The sequence below is a fragment of the Pogona vitticeps genome, chromosome 2 (genome assembly GCF_051106095.1).
Source record: "Pogona vitticeps strain Pit_001003342236 chromosome 2, PviZW2.1, whole genome shotgun sequence".
NCBI classification, from domain to species: Eukaryota; Metazoa; Chordata; class Lepidosauria; order Squamata; family Agamidae; genus Pogona; species Pogona vitticeps.
The window spans coordinates 275,411,136-275,436,258 of record NC_135784.1 but is presented as its reverse complement, the minus strand read 5'-3'; the positions used below and the strand labels follow the sequence as shown (position 1 = coordinate 275,436,258).

Below are 25,123 nucleotides of genomic sequence, written 5' to 3'. Positions count from 1 at the left end.
CCCCTTACAGTAAATTTCTAAGGCAGAGCAGGGATTTAAACCCAGGCCTCTTTTGCCCTAGTCCCATCCCTCTCAGGAGCCCTCTAATGGTCAAAAGATAATTTGTGGAAGGGGAACCCCAAAACTGCTGTGGACTCTCAAAATATGGCAACATCACCTCCACAGCCTCTAAAGGATACAAAACCCAAAAACCCAAACTTAAAACTAATTTGAGGAAGCTGGGGGTTCCACAGGCATGCGGCAGCCATTAATATGACCCTAGAGATTACAGGCCATTTGTGGGCTGCATGTTGCTTGCCCTACACTTAGGTGACATGTAGTCTGGATGAAAAATAAATTCAGTACTTTTCCCAATTGCCATCTTCAGAGTACTTCTGAACAGGCTTTTATTGCTCTTCGTCCTTTTTAATTTAATGTAAAACATGTCCAGATCAATTTAATTGTTACTTAACTGCTGTTTGGTTATAGCTTTATAGTTTGCAAGTTATGGTTATACTGTGTATAAAAATATGCAGTAAATAATAAATACGTTTTAAATATGTAAGGCTTAGCAGAAATTAGGCTGGAAACTACTGGGTTCTCTTGAGTGATTTGCAGCAGTTTGACAAAGAGCTTAGGCAACAAAACATATCGTAAAACCTTGTGATATTAAGTCAAATTTTCATGTAATCATTAAAGTCCCTAAATGTTACACAAAGTTATCAAATAATTACAAATATACCTCTTGATCAGTGAAGATCTCAATAAAATTTTGAAAGGAGAAAGATCCAGACTGAAGAATGAGCTCGCCAGTATTTTCAAAGCTCTGCCCAGTTAATACCAGAAGTTTATGTCTTGCAGCATCTGTTATCATTAAACGTACCTGAAAAAGCCCAAAAAGAAAACATTTAGAATGTATTGTAGAGACTGTTAACTTTTGCCACACATAAAGCATCATGGACCCAGGCAAAAAAATAGATCTTTTGTGAAGACAGGAAAAGTTACTTTTTCAGACTATGAACTCCCAGAATCCCATGCAATTGTAGTCTAAAGAAGGAATTTTCTCCACTTCTGATCACTTGGCATTGCATTGTATTTTCCAAATAATCTAGGGAAATTCAAGATGGGATAGACTATGGGGAAGATGTTTAGTTTATGCAAAAATACAGTAGGAGGTTAATCTATCTAATCTATTTATTATAAACAACAATCCAGATGCACCAGCATCTATGATATCTCTTTCCAGCCAAGCAAGAAGCTTTAAATCGATCACAACAGAAACTATAAGCAAAAACCGCACAAGCAAAAACATGAAGTTAAAACAAACAGAATTAAAACAACAGAAAATAATATAAGGAAACATATAAGAAAACACTCAGCTAACATTTAAATTATTTGGGAAAGACAGGATTGCAGGCACTTGGCAGGCTTTTCTTGGGAGAGAATTCCAAGCTCAAAACCAAAAGGGCAAACGCTTGAAGCTGCACATTTGGCCATAAGTCCAATATATACAATCAATAATTAGGCCCTTGAATAGTAATATTTACATGTCCTCAAGTCAATTCTGATTTATGGCAACCTTTTCCAGGGGTTTCTACATAGACAGTACTCAGAAGTGGTTCACTGTTCCCTACATCTGGCACTCCCCTGCTGCTGTGTGTGTTGCCCAAGGCTATACAGGCTGGCTCTTCTCCCAGGAGGCACTGTGGAGAATCCTGACATCTGGCTTCACAGCCAGGTACCTAACTCACTGGGCTATCCAAGTCAGCTAGGCCCTTTAATAATGGACATGCATTCAGTGTTTTAAACATAATTATGACCAGAGGAGTTTGAGTTGTAGAAGGAATTGCCATGTCAGTCTGTGCAAGCATTACATGTCAAAGCAAAGTAGAAATAAAATATAAAAAAAGACAAAAACTTGGTGACACCTTAAAGATTAACTTTTATATTTTTTTAACGCAAGCTTCTATGGACAAGTCTACTTCATCAGACATAAAAGAAAGAAATGCAACATGGCAAATGTTTATGTCATCAAAATCTAGATATCAAAATACAGAGATTGTGGTTGGTTGGTTAAGAAAGTTAGTGGGTGTTTAACATTGTGGTGATGGCATCTTTGATACACAAGTCTTTCATTGACTCTTCCTTTGTAAAGAATGTGAGAACCTCTGTTATAAAATATGAATGGTAGAGTAACATGAATGTGAATTAGATTGGCTATTTACAGTTGTAGATGAACTCTTCTCCCCTACAAGCTTTCCTTTGTAATCAGTTGCAATAGTGTGTGAATTACCCCAGGCAATGGCTGACCACAAGAGCAGAGTAAAAAAACAGTTTCACCTTTGAAGTTTCTGAGGTAGATCTGTTAAGGGGGAAAATATCTTGGTGATGCAGTACAGTAGAATATTTGTAGTGTTTCTATCTAATAGTGCCCTAAAAACCCTGGATTTACTGTATATTAAGTCCATTGATGTGTGTGTCTAGCATGTGTATATATTTGATTTCAGCTATTTCTTCCTGGATTCTTGTCCTGTACAGTAGTTTCTTTTTTCTAGGATGCTCACTCATGTCATCTGTTGAATGTTCTGGTAAAATTATAATGATACGGAATGCGTTTCTGTGTGTTGCCATTCCTGATGTCTGATTTATGTCTATTAATTCTTTTGTGTAGAGATTGTACTGTTTGGCCTATGTAGAGTGCAGATGCGCACTGTTGTTGAGAGAAATTTGAGAACATTTAATGTGTTGTTTTTCTTTGCCAAATGTTGAACATACTTCCCTGTGAGAAAGCCCCCCCAAAAGAACATGTGACTGTCTTATGATTACGTATACAACTGTGCTTATAAATATTAAAAGCTGACACTACTGCTATATGTAATATGTTTGATATTTAGGGTTTTACACTTCTGTGTAAAACAGAACAGAAATGTTTTTAAGTGCTGCTTACCCTTATAATGAACACAGAAAGACTCATGAATCAATGCCCCCTTTGGAGCAACCCTTAAAGCTGGACCTGGAAGCTGAAAATCACAGATAATAAAGCTTTATTCATGCCTTATGCCTAAAAGTATATAGAAGGCTGACTGTGTAAGAGGGACACAGGCATACATGTAAGTCCTACCTCATATCCCCATGGAAGTCAGTCAGACCCTTCCGCAATTACTGCAAAGGTCTGAAGATTAGCTGTAAGACCATCCCACTGACTAAATAATATCATGAGTGAGTTCAAGCACTTTTTCTGATCTTTGCACTAATCTCAGAAAGGCCTGACTGACTTTCTGGCTGAGATGGGGGGCCCATCTAGCCCTCTTCACACTTTCAGGTATAATGTCTAACAAGAACTTCTAAAAAGTGTAAAGCTCAGGCAGTGAAGAGAATGACAACTTATTCAAATTGGTTTGTAATAAATTTCCAGCTAAATACAGATATAGATGTGTGTGTAAAAAAAATGAGGTGGATATTTAATGTATAAATACTTTGCAGGAGAAAGGCTTTCTTGAAAGTGAATATTGCTTAACAAAAATATGCTTTCTCAGTTTCTGTTCTTGACTACTATCACTGCTCTCTATTCTCTGTTACTGTTTCTCAAACACACAGAACACCAGATTCACTTTGACATGGGTATTTTCTACAGCTGGAATCATCTTAACTCCCCTTCCCTCATACATCAGGCAAACAACTTATTGTTCTTAAATAATTCTATCTGATGGTGAAAAAAGCACCCTGAATTTCTATTTAAGGATTCACCTTTTACAGTGAGTCCAAGGGTATACAGTAAAAAGCTTGGAACAGCAGGAAAACTACATAATCAAAAGTAAATCCCAAGCTGCTTTTGCACTAATTGTGTTGGGATATATAAATGTAACATTATTCATGATGGGTCAAGTCCATTTACTGTACATCTTTTTCAGAAAATACTGAGGAGGGCATTCAAGCCTTCTGATGAATGTCACTTAAATCTCAACAGTTTTAATTGTACTAAATCCATTAAAAACAGAATCCTTTTGCTTTATTGTTTCCTGTGTTTGGTGGCAAGCTCTGGGAAGGTTGCCAGCTTTTTATACAATGCCATTAGCATTTCCAGAAATAAAAGGCGCAAACCCCCCATTTTGCTAATGTATTTTAACAAGGATATGTGACTGCCACACAGCATTTCCATACCTTATTTTTCAACAGTGTGCAGACATTCCTGCTAAATACTCAATCTGAGAATTATACTTATTTTTAACATAGTATGACCAAATGAGAACAGGAATGCAACCTTCGGCAAATGCAAGCCAATAATAAGGAGAGCATACTATTAAAACATTAAGACCAATAGTAAATTAGGAGAAGGTGGACCATACTAAGTGGACCATACCGCCAAGAGAGCTCAGGGCTGGCTGAGCATAAATTAGGCCAAATGATGATGGGATGAATCGAAACCTCCAGCCTAGGGACATATGAAGGCCCTTAGGACAATCTTCACCTTAGTCTAACTGATCACGTAATGGTTGTATTTCTGGGCTGAAGGAGACTGCTTCGTCGTTTAGTCGTGTCCGACTCTTCGTGACCCCATGGACCAGAGCATGCCAGGCCTCCCATCTTCCACTGCCTCCCGTAGTTGTGCCAAATTCATCTTGGTTGCTTCGCAGACACTGTCCAGCCATCTCATCCTCTGTCATCCCCTTCTCCTCTTGCCGTCACACTTTCCTCACATCAAGGTCTTTTCCAAGGAGTCTTCTCTTCTCATGAGATGGCCAAAGTACTGGAGCCTCAGCTTCAGGATCTGTCCTTCCAGTGAACACTCAGGGTTGATTTCCTTTAGAATTGATAGGTTTGTTCTCCTTGCAGTCCAGGGGACTCTCAAGAGCCTCCTCCAGCACCATAATTCAAAGGCATCAATTCTTCGGCGGTCTGCTTTCTTTATGGTCCAGCTCTCACTTCCATACATCACAACAGGAAGAACCATAGCTTTGATTATTCGGAGTTTTGTTGGCAAGGAGATGTCTTTGCTTTTTAAGATGCTGTCAAGGTTTGTCATTGCTTTCCTCCCAAGAAGCAGCCGTCTTTTAATTTCAGGGCTGCTGTCTCCATCTGCAGTGATCATGGAGGCCAAGAAAATAAAATCTGTCACTGCCTCCATATCTTCCCCCTTCTGTTTGCCAGGAGGTGATGGGACCAGTGGCCATGATCTTAGGTTTTTTGATGTTGAGTTTCAGGCTGGTTTTTGCACTCTCCCCTTTCACCATCATTACAAGGTTCTTTAATTCCTCCTCACTTTCTGCCATCAGAGTGGTATCATCTGCATATCGGAGGTTGTTGATATTTCTTCTGGCAATCTTAATTCCGGTTTGGGATTCCTCCAGTCCAGTCTTCCGCATGATGTATTCTGCATATAATTTAAATAAGCTGGGGCACAATATACAGCCTTGTCATACTCCTTTCCCAGTTTTGAACAAATCAGTGTTTCCATATCCAGTTCTAACTGTTGCTTCCTGTATATAGAAGGCTGACTGTGTAAGAGGGACATAGATAAGGAGATAGATAAGGTGGTCAGGCACTCCCATTTCTTTAAGGACTTGCCATAGTTTGGTGTGGTCCACACAGTCAAAGGCTTTTGCATAGTCTATGAAGCAGAAGTAGATGTTTTTCTGGAATTCTCTGGCTTTTTCCATAATCCAGCGCATGTTAGCAATTTGGTCTCTAGTTCCTCTGCCTCTTTGGAATCCAGCTTGTATTTCTGGGAGTTCTCGGTCCACATACTGCTGAAGCCTACTTTGGAGGATTTTGAGCATAACTTTGCTAGTGTGTGAAATGAGTGCAATTGTACCGTAGTTCGAGCATTCTTTAGCACTGTCCTTCTTTGGAAATGGGATGTAGACTGATCTTTTCCAGTCCTCTGGCCACTGTTGAGTTTTCCAAACTTGCTGGCCTGTTGAATGTAGCACCTTAACAGCCTCATCTTTTAAGATTTTAAACAGTTCAACTGGAATGTCATCACCTCCACTGGCTTTGTTGTTAGCCATGCTTTCTAAGGCCCACTTGACTTCACTCTCCAGGATGTCTGGCTCAAGGTCAGCAACTACATTGTCTGGGATATCCAAATCTTTCTGATATAATTCCTCTGTGTATTCTTGCCACCTCTTCTTAATGTCTTCTGCTTCTGTGAAGTTCCTCCCATTTTTGTCCTTTATCATGTCCATCTTTGCACAAAATGTTCCTCTATTATCTCCAATTTTCCTGAACAGATCTCTGGTTTTTCCTTTTCTGTTATTTCCCTCTATTTCTTTGCATTGTTCATTTAAGAAGGCCCTCTTGTCTCCTTGCTATTCTTTGGAAGTTTGCATTCAATTTTCTGTAACTTTCCCTATCTCCCGTGCATTTTGTTTCCCTTCTCCTCTCTGCTATTTCTAAGACCTCGTTGGACAGCCACTTTGCTTTCTTGCATTTCCTTTTCTTTGGGATGGTTTTTGTTGCTGCCTCCTGTTCAATGTTACAAGCCTCTATCCAAAGTTCTTCAGGCACTCTGTCCACCAAATCGAATTCCTTGAATCTGTTCTTCACTTCCACTGTGTATTCATAAAGGATTTGGTTCAGATTATACTGCACTAACCCAATGGTTTTTCCTACTCTCTTCAGTTTAAGCTTGAATTTTGCTATGAGAAGCTGATGATCAGAGGCACAATCAGCTCCAGGTCTTGTTTTTGCTGACTGTATAGAGCTTCTCCATCTTTGGCTGCAGAGAATATAATCAATCTGATTATGGTATTGCCCATCTGGTGATTTCCATGTATAGAGTTGCCTCTTGTGTTGTTGGAAAAGAGTGTTTGTAATGACCAGCTTGTTCTCTTGATAAAACTCTATTAGCCGTTGCCCTGCTTCGTTTTGAACTCCAAGGCCAAACTTCCCTGTTGTTCCTTTTGTCTCTTGACTTTAGCATTCCAATCCCCTAGAATGAGAAGAACATCTTTCTTTGGTGTCAGTTCTATAAGGTGTTGTAAATCTTCATAACATTGTTCAATTTCAGTCTCCTCAGCAATGGTGGTTGATGCATAAGCTTGGATTATTGTGATGTTGAAAGGTCTGCCTTGGATTTGTATTGACATCATTCTATCATTTTTGAGATTGTATCCCATTACAGCTTTTCCCACTTTTTTGTTGACTGTGAGGGCTACTCCATTCCTTCTACGGGATTCTTGCTCACAATAGTAGATATGATAATCATCTGAATTGAATTCGCCCATTCCTGTCCATTTTAGTTCACTGATGCCCAGGATGTCAATGTTTATTCTTGCCATCTCCTGTTTGACCATATCCAGCTTCCCAAGGTTCATAGATCTTACATTCTAGGTTCCTATGCAGTATTTTTGTTTGCAGCATTGGACTTTCCTTTCACTTCCAGGCACATCCACAGCTGAGCATCCTTTCGGCTTTGGCACAACCACTTCATTAGCTCTGGAGCCACTTGTACTTATCCTCCGCTCTTCCTCAGTAGCATGTTGAACGCCTTTTGACCTGAGGGGCCCATCTTCCAGCGTAGTATCTTTTAGCCTTTTGTTTCTGATCATGGGGCGTTCTTGGCAAAGATACTGGAGTGCCATTGCCATTTCCTACTCCAGGTGGATTGCGTTTAGTCGGAACTCTCCACTATGTTCTGTCCAACTTGGGTGTCCCTGCACGGCATAGCCCTTAGCTCCTCTGAGTTACTCAAGCCCCTTTGCCACGACAAGTTAGCAATCCATGAAGGAGACTTCAGCCTAGTATAATTTGGTTCCTTGCTTAATATTTGTTCTGTGTAAATTGGCAGAAAACATTATTAAAGATGAAACAGTAATATAAAATGGGGTGTGCAAAGAGAACTTTGGAAAACACGTAGCTTCCCAACTGCTTTTTTACACCCAGGGAGATTTCAAGATCCCCCAAGTAGAAAATAATGGGTTTTTTAAATGAAGAATAGACTGCCTTGGTTCTAAAAAGTGGAGTTTCTGTTCCTTAGCCTTGCACAGGGCCCCTAAAGACACAGCCTCAAGAAAATATCAGCATTAATTGAAAGTGCCTATCCAGATACTTTCTGTTCAGCGATTTCTTGTTGTTGATGATGATGTTGTTTCAGCTACTATACTACCTTATAGTGCTAGAGCACTGTCTGAGTGGTTTACAATGTATTTATGCAAGGAACACTTCACCCCCACAGTGAGCTGGGTACTCATCAATCTCAGAAGGATGGAAGGCTGAGTCAACCTTGAGCTGGCTTCCTGAACCTGCTGGGATCAAACTCAGGTCATGAGCAGAAGCTTGACTGTAGTACTGCAGTTTAACCACTTCACTACGGGGCTCACCCAGGGCTTTAAAAAACTGCTGCATGTTATTTTGGGGTTTGATGTGGCCTGCAGATGGTGTGAGATCTGGGGACTTGAATTTGGCATTCAGATCTTGGCCACTACAATACAGAAGAACATACCTTTCTGATGAAAAAAAATATTTTTGTAAAGTTTAGTCCTGTCTTACTAACAGTTTAGAATTATTTCAGCCTGAAATTGCACATGAGTAAGCTTATTCAGTTGAAATTGGCTGGCATCCAGTAGTGAGTCACAACAACTAGAATAGGTCCATTGAATCAGTGGGGATTTGGTGATTCAACTCCCCTCTAAATTCCATTGATTCAATGAGCCTACTTTAGCTGTGACATACGACTAGATTTCAGTCATTGTATACTTGGACTTTTAAACTGGCTTGAGCGAAGATCCCTCTCAAAGGATCATGAGTAAACTTAAAACTCATGAGATGAGAAGATTAGTCTTGTGCTTAAGACAAATGCAAGAACAAGTGTTTGAGTTTGAGTTTTATTATTCTACAGCCATAGACCCAAAAATTAAAAAATTAAAAACATTATATAAGATATACAGAGTAAGTAAGTTATTAGAACATATCAACGGTATAAAACTTGAGTCATGTGGTTGTCTTAATATAACATTTTATGAATTTTCAAAATTGAGAATAAAAACTTAGCCACTGACTGTCAGGAACGATTGATACCATCATTAAAATAATGATCATGTATTATCAAGTCAGTTCTGACTTACGATGACCCTTTTCAGTGTTTTCTACGTAGGGAGAAATAAGAAGTGGTTTATCATTCTCTTCTTCTGAGGGAGCCCTGGAACTGTGCAGCTGGCTCTTCTGGGAGGCCCAGTGGGGAACTGGACCCCCAACCTCTGGCTCTGCAGCCAAATACATAGCTCACTGAGCTATCCTGCCAGCAGTAATTGCATGCCAGCAAGTCAATTCTGACTTATGGTGAGCTTTTCCTGAGTTTTAGAGGTACAGAATCCTCCTCCTCCTCCTCCTCATTTTAATATTGCAGAGCTGTAAGGAACCCTATGGACTATCAAATCCAGCCCCTGTCAGAGAGGCACAGAGGGGCATTGAACTCCTAACCTCTGGCTCCACAGCCAGATACCTAAACCACTGAGCTATCCAGCAGTGCATGCTCAGTAGTGGTTTATCATTCACTTCTTGTGGGGCACCTTAGCTCGTCCAAAGCCACACAGACTGGCTCTTCACCCAGGAAGCGCAATGGGAAATCAAACACCCAACATGAGGCTCTGCAGACATTAATCCATAGAATTTTGGTGCACAGCCTGAGCAAGATGGATTAATGTCAAAAACTAGGTGATTGTTTGATATTTTTTAGTGATTCAATAAAGGTATCACCTGCTCTTGCATTTGAATTGTGTAATTGTAATACAGTAACCCCATGACCTTCTCTAATGTGTGTGTGTGTGTGTGTGTGTGTGTGTGTGTGTGTCTGTCTGTCTGTCTGTCTGTCTGTCTGTCTGTCTGTCTGTCTGTCTGTCTGTCTGTCTGTCTGTGTCGGGGTTAAGAGAATCAGGTGTCAAGAGTAGGAAAAAATGAACAATTCTCCACTGGAGAGTTCATTCGACTCCAAGATCTGTACTGGAGTCAGTAGTTGTTAATTTGCTTATAAATGGAATAAAGTTAGGGATAGACAGTTAGGTGAGCTATTTTGCTGACAACATAAGACTGTTCAGGATGGTAAAAACAAAAAATAGGTTGCAAACAACTCCAAATTAGTATCTCCAAACTAGACAATACATCACCAAATACATTTCAATGATTCTAACTTCCCAGATCTTGTTAAACACACAGCTAGTGTACAACAACCATAAAAAAAGAATACCCGTGTAAAGAATAGGGATTGTTTAAAAAGGAATACAAAATAACTGTGAATCTTACAGTGATTTTACACAAATCCATGTTTTGGTAACAACACTTGAAAAGTGTACATAATTCTAGTTGCCACACATCAAAAAGAATAATGAAGACATGGAAAAGGTGAAGAAAAAAAGGAACCAGGGGACTGAAGTACCTTTATGACGAGAGAAGCCTACAGTTTTTTAGTATATAAGATTGATGTGTCAAAGGGGATTATAATGGAGCTGAATAAGTCTAGACATGTTGTGGACAAAGCAAATGATGAAACACAATTCTCCCTGTCTCAGAATACAAGAAATTAGGGCCAACCAGTGAAAATTAATAGTGGGAGATAAAGGGAAAAGTGTGGTGTAGCTCAGTACATGCCTGGATAAAAAGTGAGGTACTGTATTCATCTATTAAACAAACAACAGTTTGTTACTGGTCTTCTGTGCATCCCTCTCCTAGAAATGCATTATAAGCCTTGGAAATGTACAGATTTTTAGGGCAAGGTGCTCCATTCTGCTGACAATTTTGGAAAACTCAAAGTGAGCATTTCTATATGGGAATGCAAACCAATCATTCCCATCACTCATTTACACAATGCATAGTTAATTTTTTTTTAAATCACAGATGTAATGCTAGCCTCTAACCTAAAAGGTAAGAAAAAATAAATCAATGGAAAGCAATGGCTATCTGGGGTTATCAGTATAAACAATCGAGGTACAGGGGAACAGCAAGATAAGAAGCTATTGGTTTCCTAATTTGTTGTGGATTTTTGGTTGGCCACTGGTTGGCTCCTAGTTTCTCCTCCCTAACTAGGAAAGGGAGATGGACAACATCGTTTCAGAAAGGGCAGGGGATGAAAAAACAGAACAACCTACCCACAGGTTCTTATGTATACAATTCAAATTAAGATTTTAAAAATGTATTAATTGGATAGTCATACTGAAGGACAATCAAGAATAGACACAATTCACAATTCAATTAGAGATGAGCACAAAGCACAGCTTAGCACTGGGGTGTGGTTCAACAGATTGGGCCCGCAGGTTCTGGACGGGTGCCCTGGGTTCCCCACCCCTCCTCCTCCCATGGGCACCCAGCACCCTGGGCTTCCATGGCCCACCTCCTCCTCTGAGTGGGCACCTGGAGGAAGAGGCAGGGAGGGGAATCAGGGGCGGCCATGCAACACCTGTGGGTCTGATCTGCCAAGCAGCACTGAAGCACCAAACTATGCTTCATGTCCATCTCTAGGTAGCATTACTCAGGCTTCCCTGAAATGCAGTTATTTTAGGTCCATGACATGCAATACACTCTGCTACACATTTATGAGGGCTATACCTCAGTGCTCACTGCTTCATCTGAAGGGTTAATCAGGACTACAGTTTCTAAGACATCGCTTCTGTGGTGAAGAATTTTCTGACCTGTGGATATGGAAGGAAAGTAAAATGAGTCATGAGGTTTATAGTTCAGTGTATTTATTACCTTAAAATAACCTTGCTTAACACTAGGTTCTCCAGTAAGCAAAATCATCTACTACTGTACTTTGTGTTCCTCTGTCAGTGACAAATAATGTTTTGATGTCATCAAAGAAGAACAAGAACAACATAAAGAGCCTGAAAAGAACAGACTAAATATTCAACAGTAAATGTGATATTCATCAGCTTTGAAACCTCAGACCACAATAGTTATCTGACATGACTGGCTCCCCCAACCTTTTCTCCCTTCACATTTTATAGCATTCTTATTGGTGCTTCTCTTTCTGAGAATAGCAACAAGATTAATTAGCACTTTTATTCTGATAGTGAAAGGAATGTCACACTCAGACATCCTGGCTGGCAATTAATCCAACACCCAGAAAAGAAGGCTGGCACATTTTTAGAAAATTAATTAATTAATTAATTACTCAATTTCGACACAAAGTAGTAGGGAATGCAAGCAGTTCATTTTCTTAGTTTAAAATACTACTGTTTTCACACACACACACACACACACACACACACACACACACACACACACACACACACACACACACACACACACACACACACACACACACACACACACACACACACACACACACACACAAAGAGATGAAGACATATAGCGATGGGGATATAGTCTATTAAAAAGGGGACTCTCTCATTTGGTAGTTTTAAGAATGATTCTTTTCTTCCAAGGTTTTTCTTTCAGTAATGAAGCACCAAAACAGTGCATTTTAAAAAATGCTGTTCAAATATGTTCAAATGTTCATATGTTCAAATGAATAAAGCCCCTAGAAATTCCATCAGAAATTCTTACCAACAAATATTTTATATTCAAGCAAGTTCCCAGTGAAATATTGGATGGGGGGGTTGTAGAGATCATCAAGAGGAACTGACCACTCTCCCCAATGTCATCCATAAACATTTGTGTTTCCATACACACTGGCAGTTTTAGTTAAGAACTGAATACAGTGGTGCTTCGCTAGACGATGATAATCTGTTCCACTGAAATCGCTGTTTAGCGAAACCATTGTCTAACGAAAAGCATTTCCCCATTGGAATGCATTGAAACCTGTCAGTATCTTGCGAAGCTTAGGTCTCGAAAACATCTGTTTGCGAGCGCGGAGGGAGCTGTCAAAATTGTCGTCTAGTGAAAATCGGTTTGTGAAGCAGGGACCAAACACTGTCCAGCGAAATTCCCCCATAGGAATCACTGTTTTGCGAATCACTATAGCGATCGCAAAAAGCCAATGTCTAGTGAAAAAACTATCATGCAGGGTAACTGTCTAGTGAGGCACCACTGTACACTGTAAAGAATACTAATGGGTCATGACAACACCATAATCAGTCAAATGCACGAATTGCTTATGATAACATAGATTCAGTGACACTATCCGTTTTCTATATACTTTCAGTCTTTGCTCCAAAGTACATACACACAGGGGTGGAGTCTAGGATTGTTTACAGATAATGGTCACAATAAGAATCATTTTACATTGCCTCTCAGATAATTTTTTATCACATAAACAGATATATATATATATATAAAAAACATTCTCCAACTTCAAAAAAAAATTGTTTTATGGAACTAGATTTGACTTCCTTATAACGCCTGTACTGTATCCTAGAGATAAGTGTAGGTTGGTAAAAACTGTACAAGTCTCTAACTGAGGTATCTTCTTTGTGTTATCTACAACATTATTTGCCTCCCTCTCTATTCCCTCCCTCCCTCCTTCCCCCACAAGCCCCAGCATTGTTTTGAGTAGTGAAACAATACAATACACAAGTTTGCCAACTTTTGAGTTAAAATGCAATTGTACTACCCCTGTTAAGAATGCCAAGAACTAACTGAACTCATTCTTTTACCTAGAGATTTAATTACCGCTGGTCAGATTCTGACATTTCCATCAGGCAGCCGAGTAACCCTTTACAGTGCTATTGATTTTATGTTGTTTCTGGTCTATGAATCATTTATTTTGTAGACAAGGTCATCAATTTTGTAGAATGTTTATCAACTGAAATCATAAATAAAGCTTATTAAAACAGTAAATTCACCAGTCTGCAGCAATCCCTTTGACACCACTCCTGAAGCTAATGTGAAGTCCACCATTCCGGAGCAACAAAGGAGAAAGAAAGGCAGTCTAGAGATTGGGCTTCCCTGGCCAAGGTTATCGACAGGGAGGTGCAGGACATGGCCTAAATACAGTGGCATATCAGTGCATGTACTTTCTCATAGGTTGTACATATGGCCACATCATGCCCCTTTCTCTTCTCTTTGCCTGCCATTCAAACTTCTGTTGTTTGGGAACAAGAAAGCTTTTACCTATGTATAAATCACACAAGTCTCTGCAGCTCATGGTACCTCAAGAGAGCCTCTCCTGGAGCTCTTAGCAACCAAACAGTTTCATAATGAGACAGGCTGTCAGTTCCATAGCCATAACGCAAGACACCTAGTGCTTTAAAGGTTAGATCCATAATCTGTGAAATTTTTGGTATAACTTGCACATGAACACATAGCTTTCAAGGATGCTCTTTGCTAAAAACAACACAAGAAACTACTTGTTCTTTTTTTCGAAAAAGTGGAACACTTACTGTATAAATAAAGTGTTACAATACACTATCATCTAGCATATTTTTAATATGCATTTGCCTATGACTTTAATGCTGCAATCCTGTGCAAAATTACATGGGAATAAAACCCTCTGAGCTCAATGGGACTTATTTCTGAGTTGACATGTACAGGCTTACTGTAAAGATCATTTTGATGGTATGAAAAATATGTTTACTGCAGACGTTACACCACAAGGGATTTAACAAATGTCAGAGTCAGCAAAGCTCTCTAATGAATCTTCTGCTCACAACAAATAAATAGAAAAATGAATTGTCAGCAGGATAGGGCTGCAAATTAGCTTTGATTCATACAGATCCATATCTCCTCTTGCCTCTTGGAAATGTTCTAATGCTGTATAAAAACAAAGAAGCAAACATAATTTGGAAGCAAGTGTCTGCCTTCCCCTGCCATTCTCATATTTTTTTTAAAAAATGGAAATATATGTGGAAAGAAATACTTCGCATCAGGGTGGATTTAAGTCATACTGATTTAGATCATTATTTTAATTTTTTAAAACTGGATTTTTTGATGATTTAAATTAAAAATCATTTTTAAAATTTAAATTGTGATTTAAATCAATTTGACTTTTTAAAAAAATATCACTGATTTTTATCCATCCTGCTTTGCATGATGAAAAGTAGTGTTAATTTCTGGTTTAGCGTTTTTAGGCAGACAGGAAAATTGGCCTTGAACAGCAATTATTGTAATTTAAGGCAAATGAAAGTTCTACATATAGATGATATACAACACCAGATGGGTCAGGACCCAATTTTTTCAAGGCTGTGTATTAATGAAATCTTTGATCTTCTCCCTAGATTTTCACAAGCTTTGAAATCAAACAAACCTGAAATTGCAAAGATCATTTGGAATTGTGGTGAAAAAAGTTCTAATCTTTTGTTGGTAGAATCAGAATGCTTGCTGAATATTTCTTGTCATTCAAACTCTATAGTTATGGTTCACTGATCTCTGGACAACCACAGAGTGGTTTTAGACAGCGAACAAAAGCAATTTTCCTGGTGTCCCCACGGTGCAGCCTTAAAGCCTTCAGATAAAGAACTCGCTAGTGAAATGACTTATAAGTGACGGGAAGCACATTTCCCTCTTAATCCTACCCCCACAGCATTTCAACCCCAAAGGACAGGTTTTTCCATACTTTAAAACTACAGGAACAACAGAAAGCCCAGCTTTTGTCACAGCCCAAAACAAGAATGCTCAAGAAAAGCATTTAGAGCACACAAGTGGAAAAATAACATAATGTTCAAATCAACATAATGGAATTAACTGCTATACTATGTGGTACATACCAATAAGGTAAAAAAGGTAAAGGTTCCCCTTGACAATTTTTGTCCAGTCGTGTTCGACTCTAGGTCGCGGTGCTCATCCCTGTCTCCAAGCCATAGAGCCAGCGTTTGTCTGAAGACAATCTTCCGTGGTCACATGGCCAGTGCGACTTAGACACGGAACGCTGTTACCTTCCCACCGAGGTGGTCCCTATTTATCTACTCGCATTTGCATGCTTTCGAACCGCTAGGTTGGCGGGAGCTGGGACAAGTGACGGGCGCTCACTCCGTCGCGTGGATTCGATCTTACGACTGCTTGGTCTTCTGACCCTGCAGCACAGGCTTCTGCGGTTTAGCCCACAGGGCCACCACGTCCCCTTACATACCAATAAGATGCAAGCAAACACGGTGACGTGTAGAAGGTGCACAAAGACAAAACGTTGTTGTCTGGCTTAAATTTTTTTTTTAAACTTTCAATCCAGCCCTAATTGGCAAATCGAAACTCCCTGTCATGATTCTCACGCACATGCATGTACGCACCAATCCAGTGTGCATATGCACCTCCCAGAATCATAGCAGGGATTCTGTGTTTGTTGGTTAGGAACAGATTGTAGGTTATAAATTTCCTTAAGCTAAGTAACAGGATACGAGTCAACATCTTCAGTAAGAAGTAAGAGAACCTACTTCCAGATTCATCTTAGTAAAACAAATGTTTAAAATTAAAAGTAGCAGATGGCAAAGGAAAAAACAATTACTATGATCCATGTCAGTCTAATTTCTGCCCAATTCACAACAAATTAGATACAAATATTTTCAATTTACAGGATATAAGGGACTTGAAATGTAACTGACGTCCAGCTTACTCTTACTCATGTCACTCCTCACAAGTAAACATTGCCAAATGTGCATACCATTGCAACCTTTATTACCACATACAATGGAGGCACATGCAAAACTAACTTTGCTTAATGGGAGCCATAGGTTTCCCACCCAGTTGGAGTAATCTACCAGACACGTGTAAAGTTATTTTTTTAATTTAAACTCCCAGAATCCCCCAGCAAACATGGCCAACTAATATGGACAGTTTTCATAGATAATTAGTGTTATTTGTGTAAAGACTGGAGAAATCAAGTAATGGCTACCTTTATATCATGTACTTTTTCTATACTACTATGTTCCAATCAGCTCAGAACAGGCAAAATCCTGCTTGTTTTGTACTGTACGTGCAATGTTCTGTTGCATATGCAACACAACTACGTGCCTGCAGTGTTCCGTTGCACATTGCACAGATAAAGTCTTAAGCTCACACAACCACAAGCTAAATATCGTGCAACACCTGATCAGCAAGGCATTAGACTCCATCAGGATATTGGCCAAAACCAATAACAACAACACCCCACCAGAGAGTATATTGATACCTAGGAAAGCTGAAACTACATTTCAGAATTGATTGATGAATTAACAATGAAACTCTTCTCTTTGCCTATTCATCCTTTCAATGTAACAAAGGGTCCGTCATTGGAATGTTTGTAGGAGGAAACCAAAAAGTAACATACACAAATGAGACACAGTATTGAAGGCCATGTATTAGGGCCCTGGAAGACAACACATAAACATACCAATAGATAAGGGAAATAAATACTCTAAACCCCAGACTTTTAGGCGCATCCCAGGCGCATCTTGGGCATAGGTCAAGGAAAGATGGGGGCACCATATGTGTTCCTACATGCCAATAGATTAGCGTAGCTGGCATCAATTATCCAATGAGGGACTGGATCCAAAGTTGGGGTACAACTGAACAATAGAATCTTAGTCTTTTATGCCTTTTTTTGTCTGTATTATTATAAAATGTATATACACTATATTCTCGGGATCTTCTCTGCTTTTAAGAGGAGTCCCAGCTGACCTTTCTTGCACTTTGCTTTCTAAAATAAAATTGGACCTTTGGTTCAGCTGTTGCGTCTCTGCCTGATTCTTTGCCGGAAAACCGAAGCCCAATATTGGCCAGTAACAATATGGCCTTCATATTGCTGAACTGTAATTTCCATCAGCCGTAGCCAATGCTGAGGCATGAGGTAGTTGATTCCCAACACTGGGTGGCCATCCATTTCCAATGCCCCAAAACTATTCTACTGCAACCTACTGATGTGCTACTACTCCATCTTGTGACTTATTAATAATTTCCCCCAACACTGGCCTGGCCTATAACATGTTGATATCACCTAACGTCATCAATACCCCTGTCCAATACATTCCTAACTTTCTGCATTCAGTGAAAATCAAGCCAGAGGTCTGTTGGAAAAACTATATGGAAAGGTAAACGTACAAGTGGTTCCTCCATCTGGCAAGGTTTCCATCATGCAATGACTTCACAACCAGTGTGCAACTGCTTACAAGACGACCCCAACCGAAAGGGGAGATCATATGTGTAATTACCATTCTGCTGATGTTTCTTTTCCTTCCAACATATTTTTCTGCCTTATTCTTTAGTAAGTGTGTTGCGTACCTCCAAGAGTCTTTGTAAAATCCAGAAATGAAAACCAGAACAAATTTCACAATACAAATTTATTCCACTGAGTTGAAACTATTCTTAGAAGTAATCTGAGAAGTTGTTTTTCCCGACTGGTAACTATGCAGTGCAAAAGTAAAGGGGAACACAACAGAAAACCTGGCCATATTTGTTGTCTGCTACTCAGTGCTGATACCTTTTTACTCCAATTTTAGACTATGCTTTTCCCTTGCAGCTGTGGAATAAAACACATGGAAATATTTATTCAGAAAGAAGACACTGCTGCACCTTGAAGAGCAACTACCTTGTCCAGGCTTATCTATGATGACTGCTTTTCATGAAAAGTTAAAGAAGCCTTTATCTGAACTTTCAGAGAGATGCAAATACGACCTGTTATTTCCTGGTACATTTTAATAGGTTTGTGGCTACCATCTTCTCTCAACTTTCAACAAGGGCATCAGGTTCCTAAGAAAAAACACAATGTGCTGGAAATTGTTTCAATTATTACTTCTGTTTACTTGAACACTTGAGGGTGGGAAGCCCTTTGAACAATCAAACCCTTTTTCCATGAAAACCTCTGTGGCAAACTACATGCTTTAAATCAGGGGTGTCCAACCTTTCACCTTCCCTGGGCCACATTAGAAAATGAAAATTTGGTTTGGGCTGCATGGGGGGGCAGCCCTAGCCATCCTCCGCAGCCCCGCTCCAAGCGCGCTTACCGGCAACTGCGATCTCAGACAGCAGAGGCTGCCAGCTTTGACTCTGGTGGCTTTATGGGGCCGGGAGGGGGCCCTCCTATTGATGGGGACGGCGCAATGCAGTGACATAGCCCGCCCCTCCCCTCCCCTCCCCTCCCACTCCTTCCTTCCCTCTCCCCCACACCGTTGTGATGTGCCCCAGCCACATTCCGGCTGCAAGCGCCAGTAGTGTAACTTGAAACTTTGGAATTTCCTTAAAAATAAAAAATTGCACTGGGCTGGATTATGAGTCAACCTGGGCCGCATGCGGCCCATGGGCCGCAGGTTGGACAAGCCTGCTTTAAATCAAGTCGCATGCACCTGATATCTGTATCAGCCTTTGTCACAAAATATTGATTTTTTGTGTCATTTGACAACTTTATGTGACATTTAATTTGCTGTCAAATGACTGCCATTAATCAGCTATAGACAAAATGATGACCTTTTGCTCCCATTAGTTACCATAGTGGGCAAACTTTTCCCTTTAATAATTATATATAATACATACCAAAACATTGTTCTTGCTCCATTAATAATGCTGAAAGATCAAGCCTGACGTCACTGAAATTAGCATTATGCAGTGGAAGAAGCAAACAAACAAACAAATCTCACTGCTTTTCTCCTGATGCCTAACCTAAGTCATATTTTATAACTTTAGATTATCTGGAAAGGGAAAAACAAGGATTCCTGGTTTGCTTCAGAGCTCAGAAAGTTGGTTCAATAATGAATTAGTAAGTCTAAAATGTTAGAATTTGGTAACTTAATTTGTTGCTGTCCTAAAATTAACAAGAGAGAATGTTTAACTCATTTAATTAACATGTTTATCAAACCTTTAATTTTCCAACTTAAAAAAGAATCATCTGGACCAAAAGCCCACCTGCTCACTTGTATCTCACTCCCCTGCTCCCCCATCAGAGAATGGCAGACCTTGTAAACTATTTCTCTTTCATCTTAACTTACTCTATTTTGTTTAAAAGCCAAATCTGCAGCCACCTGTGGGATAGCTGAAAAGAAGTGAATTCAAAATACAACAGCTTTACCTAACTGTATTTACTAGCTTAACATTTGATAGCATGTCTTCTGGAACATTTGATAGCATGTCTTCAAGGTTAAACCGCAGAAGCCTCTGTGCTGTAAGGTCTATAGATGTGCAGTTGTAAGATCACATCCACATGATGGAGTGAGCGCCCGTCGCTTGTCCCAGCTCCCACCAGCCTAGCAGTTCGAAAGCATGCAAATGCAAGTAGATAACTAGGTACCACCACGGTTGGAAGGTAACAGCATTCCGTGTCTAAGTCGCACTGGCCATGTGACAACGGAAGACTGTCTTCGGACAAACGCTGGCTCTATGGCTTGGAAACAGGGATGAGCACCACCCTCATCCAGTCAAACACAACTGGACAGATTGTCAAGGAGAACCTTTATCTTTACCTTCTGGAATAGCAAAAAGAGCCTCTCACCAATAGTGGCTGGGGGCTGGGGGGGAGAGACAGTTTTTCCACATTCCTTAATCAATAATTTTACTTTCTGTTTCATTCAAACAGGTAAATCTGCAGGCATCACACGGGATGAGCAGTTCAACTGGGCCTTCTTTTGCAGTCACCTATAGGTAAAGGTAAAGGCAAATCATCCTAGCTCTATCTTGCAGTGTCTGTTGCATTGTGATTTTGCGCCAAATAACACTATTTTCCAAACATTATTCATGAGAGATTGGAGGTGTCACTTTTCCCCCACTAGTTGGACAGTCGCTGAACTGATCTGGATCCAAGAGGACTTGGTTGCTATGACCTCACCAATGACCTGAAATGGCACAGCAAGACTCTGACACTGCTTCTAACCATGTTATATGTTCAGACAAAGCATTATATAAAACTATACTGATGAAGTGTGACTGGAAGAGGTCAATTTATGGTTCCCAAGCTTGGGGTTACTGACAGTGTCAGACTGTAATTCCTCGAAGCCTTGAGAAACACTCACAGAATGGTGACACTATTAAGAAAGTCTTCTGGGTGTTATAGCCAAATGCATTTATGAGGTACAGTCCCCCTTGCAAGTCACACTAAACAAACCATGAATGGAAAGTTGGGGGTGCTTTTAGGAAGAACCAACTGTGGAATCAAGACGTGAATGACTGGTATATACTGTACTAGCTTGCCTGTTTGTTCACAGCAGTTCCGTATTATTTAATAGTTTTTTAGAATTGTGTCTTACATCTAAACACACCAGAATAAAAAGATGTGTTCTTCCTCCCAACAAATAAAATATACGAGGTTATATTCAATGTGTCATGCTAATCTGTGAAAACCCTGTTTTAATCCTTGCTCAGGTGTCAAATCCAGTACTACGTTTAATGCTGGTCCCTGCACAAGATGTTGCACAAGTGATTTCACTACGTGTTTGTTCTTTTGTTTGTCTTATTCCCGATGTAACAAGAACCCAGTTAGACCATGCAGCACCAGAGCCACAATACAGACCCAAATGCATGCTTAAAGTGCAAAAACGCAGTTGTCTAAAGCTTAGCCAACAAAAATCGCTATTCATTGTGTATATTCATTGTGACAGCTCTCTTATAATTCCCGTTTTACAATTTTATAAATAATGCAATCTATATTAAAACGCATTTCAAGCATCTCATTCAAATACTGTCAATCTTTTAGAAGTCCAAATAGCCCTTGATCATAACCTCTGCTGAAGAGAGATATTCCCCAGTCGAAAGAAAATATTATTTTTTCCATTCTCAAGAATGTCTTTTGAGAATCTGGATGTTTGCCCTGTACAGCTCAAGAGAGAAGTTCTTTAAATGGTTTAGGGCTTTAGTTGCATGATTTTCTGTGACAACTGCAACAAAAGAACAATAAGCCCAGAACAAAGATGATGTAAAGGGAATACTAAGTCTCTGGAGAGTAAGAGATATGAATAGCTATATAAAAAATTCAAGTAAAAGATCTCTCAAGTGGGGGGAATTTGTACAACTTGAATACAAATGAGAAGGCTAGATATATCAAAATACATCTTAGTCAAGTGACATAATGAAATTATACATAGTTTTAATTTGTCTTTCTTAATCATTTCCAGGAATTAATATATTTTGACTAGAGATGCTGAAAAATGTGGTATGGGGGGGAGAGAACATAAACTAATGTTCTATGCATTCCACCTGTCCACTTATCTTGTGTAATGCTTGGGTCATGACTCATTTTTCAATTCCACTTGTGGTATGGAATTTTAGAACGAAAAGGCACATTACAATTAAATATTCAGTAGTTAATACACCACTCTCCTCCCTTGTTTTATTTTAAGCAATTTGCAAATCAAGTGGAGAGGGGAAGAATTGTTTGTAGGATTTCAGCACAAAGGGTGGGCCTTAGTCCTTCCTATTTTAGCGGCAACCTTCTTCTCAAGAATTAAGGTCCACCACTATAGTGTGTACTGTAGCATTTGGTAAAAAAATTTATTCTCATTGTTACCAAACGGAACTTTTTAAAAAAAAACACTAAACTTTGTACCTAGAGAGGACATATGTTTTTCATTGAATAATGACTGGGGAAGATGCACACTGTAATCTTAACAGCAACTATGCACCCTTACAGCTATAACTACTTAAAAATACAAAAAGAGCTTATAGCGGCACACAAAATATAAAGTGTGGTTTGGCTCTAAACATAGAGATCATGCCCTGGAGTTGAACTGTAAAGCTAACATAGCAGGTGTCTGCTTTGGTACAAAGAAAATGTTCTCTTACATTAGTAAATCATCACAGATCTAAAGATAAAGACTTAAAAGTTTAAAGTTATAACACTGCAGATACATGTGTAGCTTTTCTATAAATGGACTGCCAACCACCAGTGAACACAGTAATTTAATAAAAAGAAATAAGCAAGAAAGAGCATTATAGAAGTGTAGATGGGGGCGGGGTTAAGGCCATATAGTACAACCTGCTACTCAGTAGAGCAAATCTAGAATTAGAATATTCCCAGCAGACAGTTTTCCAGCCTGTGATGAATTGGCTCCATCAAGATGCTGTTACCACTGAAATAAAAATCGTCCTTTCATTTTCAGCTGAAATCTCTTTTCCTGTAACTTTATACCACTAGATTAATTCCTTTGTTCTGGAGTAGCATAGAACGAGTCCTTGCCCTTTTCTATGTGACAAGTTCCCTGCGGATCTGAAGATCTGCTGTCACTCTTGGGAAAACATATCCAGGTTCCTCAACTTCAGAATGCCACAGAATCAAGCTAAGGAGCAAAAGGGCAATCAAAGACACTGTTTAGTCCCTATAGGCTGGGTTCAGACTTAGAAAGTAAAGTCTTCTTTTAGGTCTCCTCGCAGTATTTAAACAGAAGATCCACAAGGCACTGGCCATTCTCTTTCCACCCAGGAATTTTACACTCTCACTTGTTAGGTCTACAAATAGGATTTTCCCCTTGGCCACAGCAAACTGTTTTTTCTTGTTTGATGTATGGTTTGTCGCAATGTGCTTCATACCAGAGGTCCCCAACCCCTAGTCCGCGGCCCACCTTACTCGGCTGCAGAGACAGACCTCCCGTGTGACCCCCGCACGCACTCACCCCCACACAGCTGATTTGCGCATACACGCGCGCTGCAGCGCACATGTGCGAGTGCCACACCAATGTCTGTGCATGCACATGAGCGCACCCGTACCTGTACAAGCCCCACACCAACATTTGTGCATGCATGCGCATGCTCACTCACACGAGAGAGAGCGCAGTCGTTCGCATGAGCGCAGGGGCTGCCCCACCTTCCCCAGCCGGTCCATGGGGTAAAATAGGTTGGGGACCCCTGCTTTATACTCATACAGACTGTTAAACTGTTGCCTCACTTCTTAACTTCCTTAATGTCCACAAAAGCTCACATTAAAATACAATAGTTATTCTTTAAGGTGCCATATATTTTTTTCTTTTGTTGTATTGTTTTGTTACTTTGGATTTTGCCTGATACGCTTGCACAAACTAACACAGCTACCTGTTCCAAAACTGTATTTGTGAGGAATGCTGGGGGCATTGGGCTGGATGTTTTACAACAAGCGGCACCGGTGTGGTACCCTGCTTCCAAAGGGATTTATTTTATTTTATTTTACTTCTATCCTGCCCATCTAGACTGAAGTCTACTCTGGGAGGCTAACAGCAATTTATAAAACAATAACAGTATAAAATAAAACAACAGCACTAATATAATTCAAGACGGCAAGAATAAATTAAGTGATGACAGGAAGGAAGGTGTGCCTGAAGAGCCAGGTATTTTAAGTTTACTCTTAAAAACACCCAGCGAGGGAGTTGCCAGATGGAAGGGTGTTACAGTATAAGGCCTTAGCCTAGCTCAGAGGTGGCACACCTCCCGGACACTCTAGTGGCAAGAAGGGCCCTCCAGACACCTTAGTAGGTTGGCGTCAGAACCGAATGGCCAGGAGCTTGGCTGCCTGAAGAGTGTTCTGCCCAACACAAGGCAGACCATGTGGCTGTAGCCAATAATGGGTGTGACCAATTTCTCCTATGTTTGTCTTTGTGTAATTGTTTCAACACACCCTACACTCTCCTTTAAGACTCAGAATGAAAATGAAAATACTTTGTGTATCTGTGCATGCGTGAGTGTGTATTCATGTGTGTGTGTGACTGCATATAGGTCATGGATGTCCTTTCTCACAACAGACTTAAATTACTTAAAACCATCACTTGCAGCTGTTAACAACCATAAGACAAGATGAGGTACTGTATTTTCTGTGCCATTAAAAAGCTATGAGTAGAAACCTGACTTTTATAAACTCAGATTGTAATGCAGGAAAACCATTAACTTAAAGTATATAAAAATCAAACCCTGATTTCCTTGGGCGTTTTTCTGAACAAATACTCTACAGTATTTCAACACTTTCCATTTTTCACAGAAGCAAACCTGATTTTAAAATTCAGTTTTGTCTGCCTCCTTGCTGCTCTCTCATATTGAACCACTTGGCTTTATACAGTATAAATAATATATCATAAAGCCCCAGAAGACATCCCGGTGTTTTAATATATTTATAAGGGTACTCTCTGTCAGTCTTCACAAAGTACTATAAATTGATTTTCTGAGGTGGTTAGGGATACCAAGAATTACTCATTTGCATTGTGCAATATTTGGTTCCAGCCAAACCGCCCACAGAAGTAATTTATAACAATAAAAGAATGCCATCCATGGAGTCCTTTAAGAGCCATGCTAGTCCACATCTGTTTTAGTTTAGAGCAGTGAGCTGTTTGGCAGAAAGCAAATACTGAAAACACAACTACTATTTGAAGTCTTTTTTTTAATCTAAACCCTACAACTATAATATATT

At 39.8% G+C, this 25,123-nt stretch overlaps 1 protein-coding gene across 2 annotated transcripts in view; it reads right to left on the bottom strand.

Annotated features, from left to right (window-relative positions):
• MAP1B (microtubule associated protein 1B) overlaps positions 1-25,123 on the bottom strand; it is an 84,326-nt gene that overhangs the window by 18,248 nt on the left and 40,955 nt on the right. For both annotated transcript variants that reach the window (XM_020790227.3, XM_078386411.1), the window contains exons 3-4: positions 11,518-11,600; positions 722-862 (exon numbers count right to left, since the gene is read on the bottom strand). In XM_020790227.3, the coding sequence (XP_020645886.3) occupies positions 722-862; positions 11,518-11,600 (224 nt within the window). The remainder of the gene's footprint in view (positions 1-721; positions 863-11,517; positions 11,601-25,123) is intronic.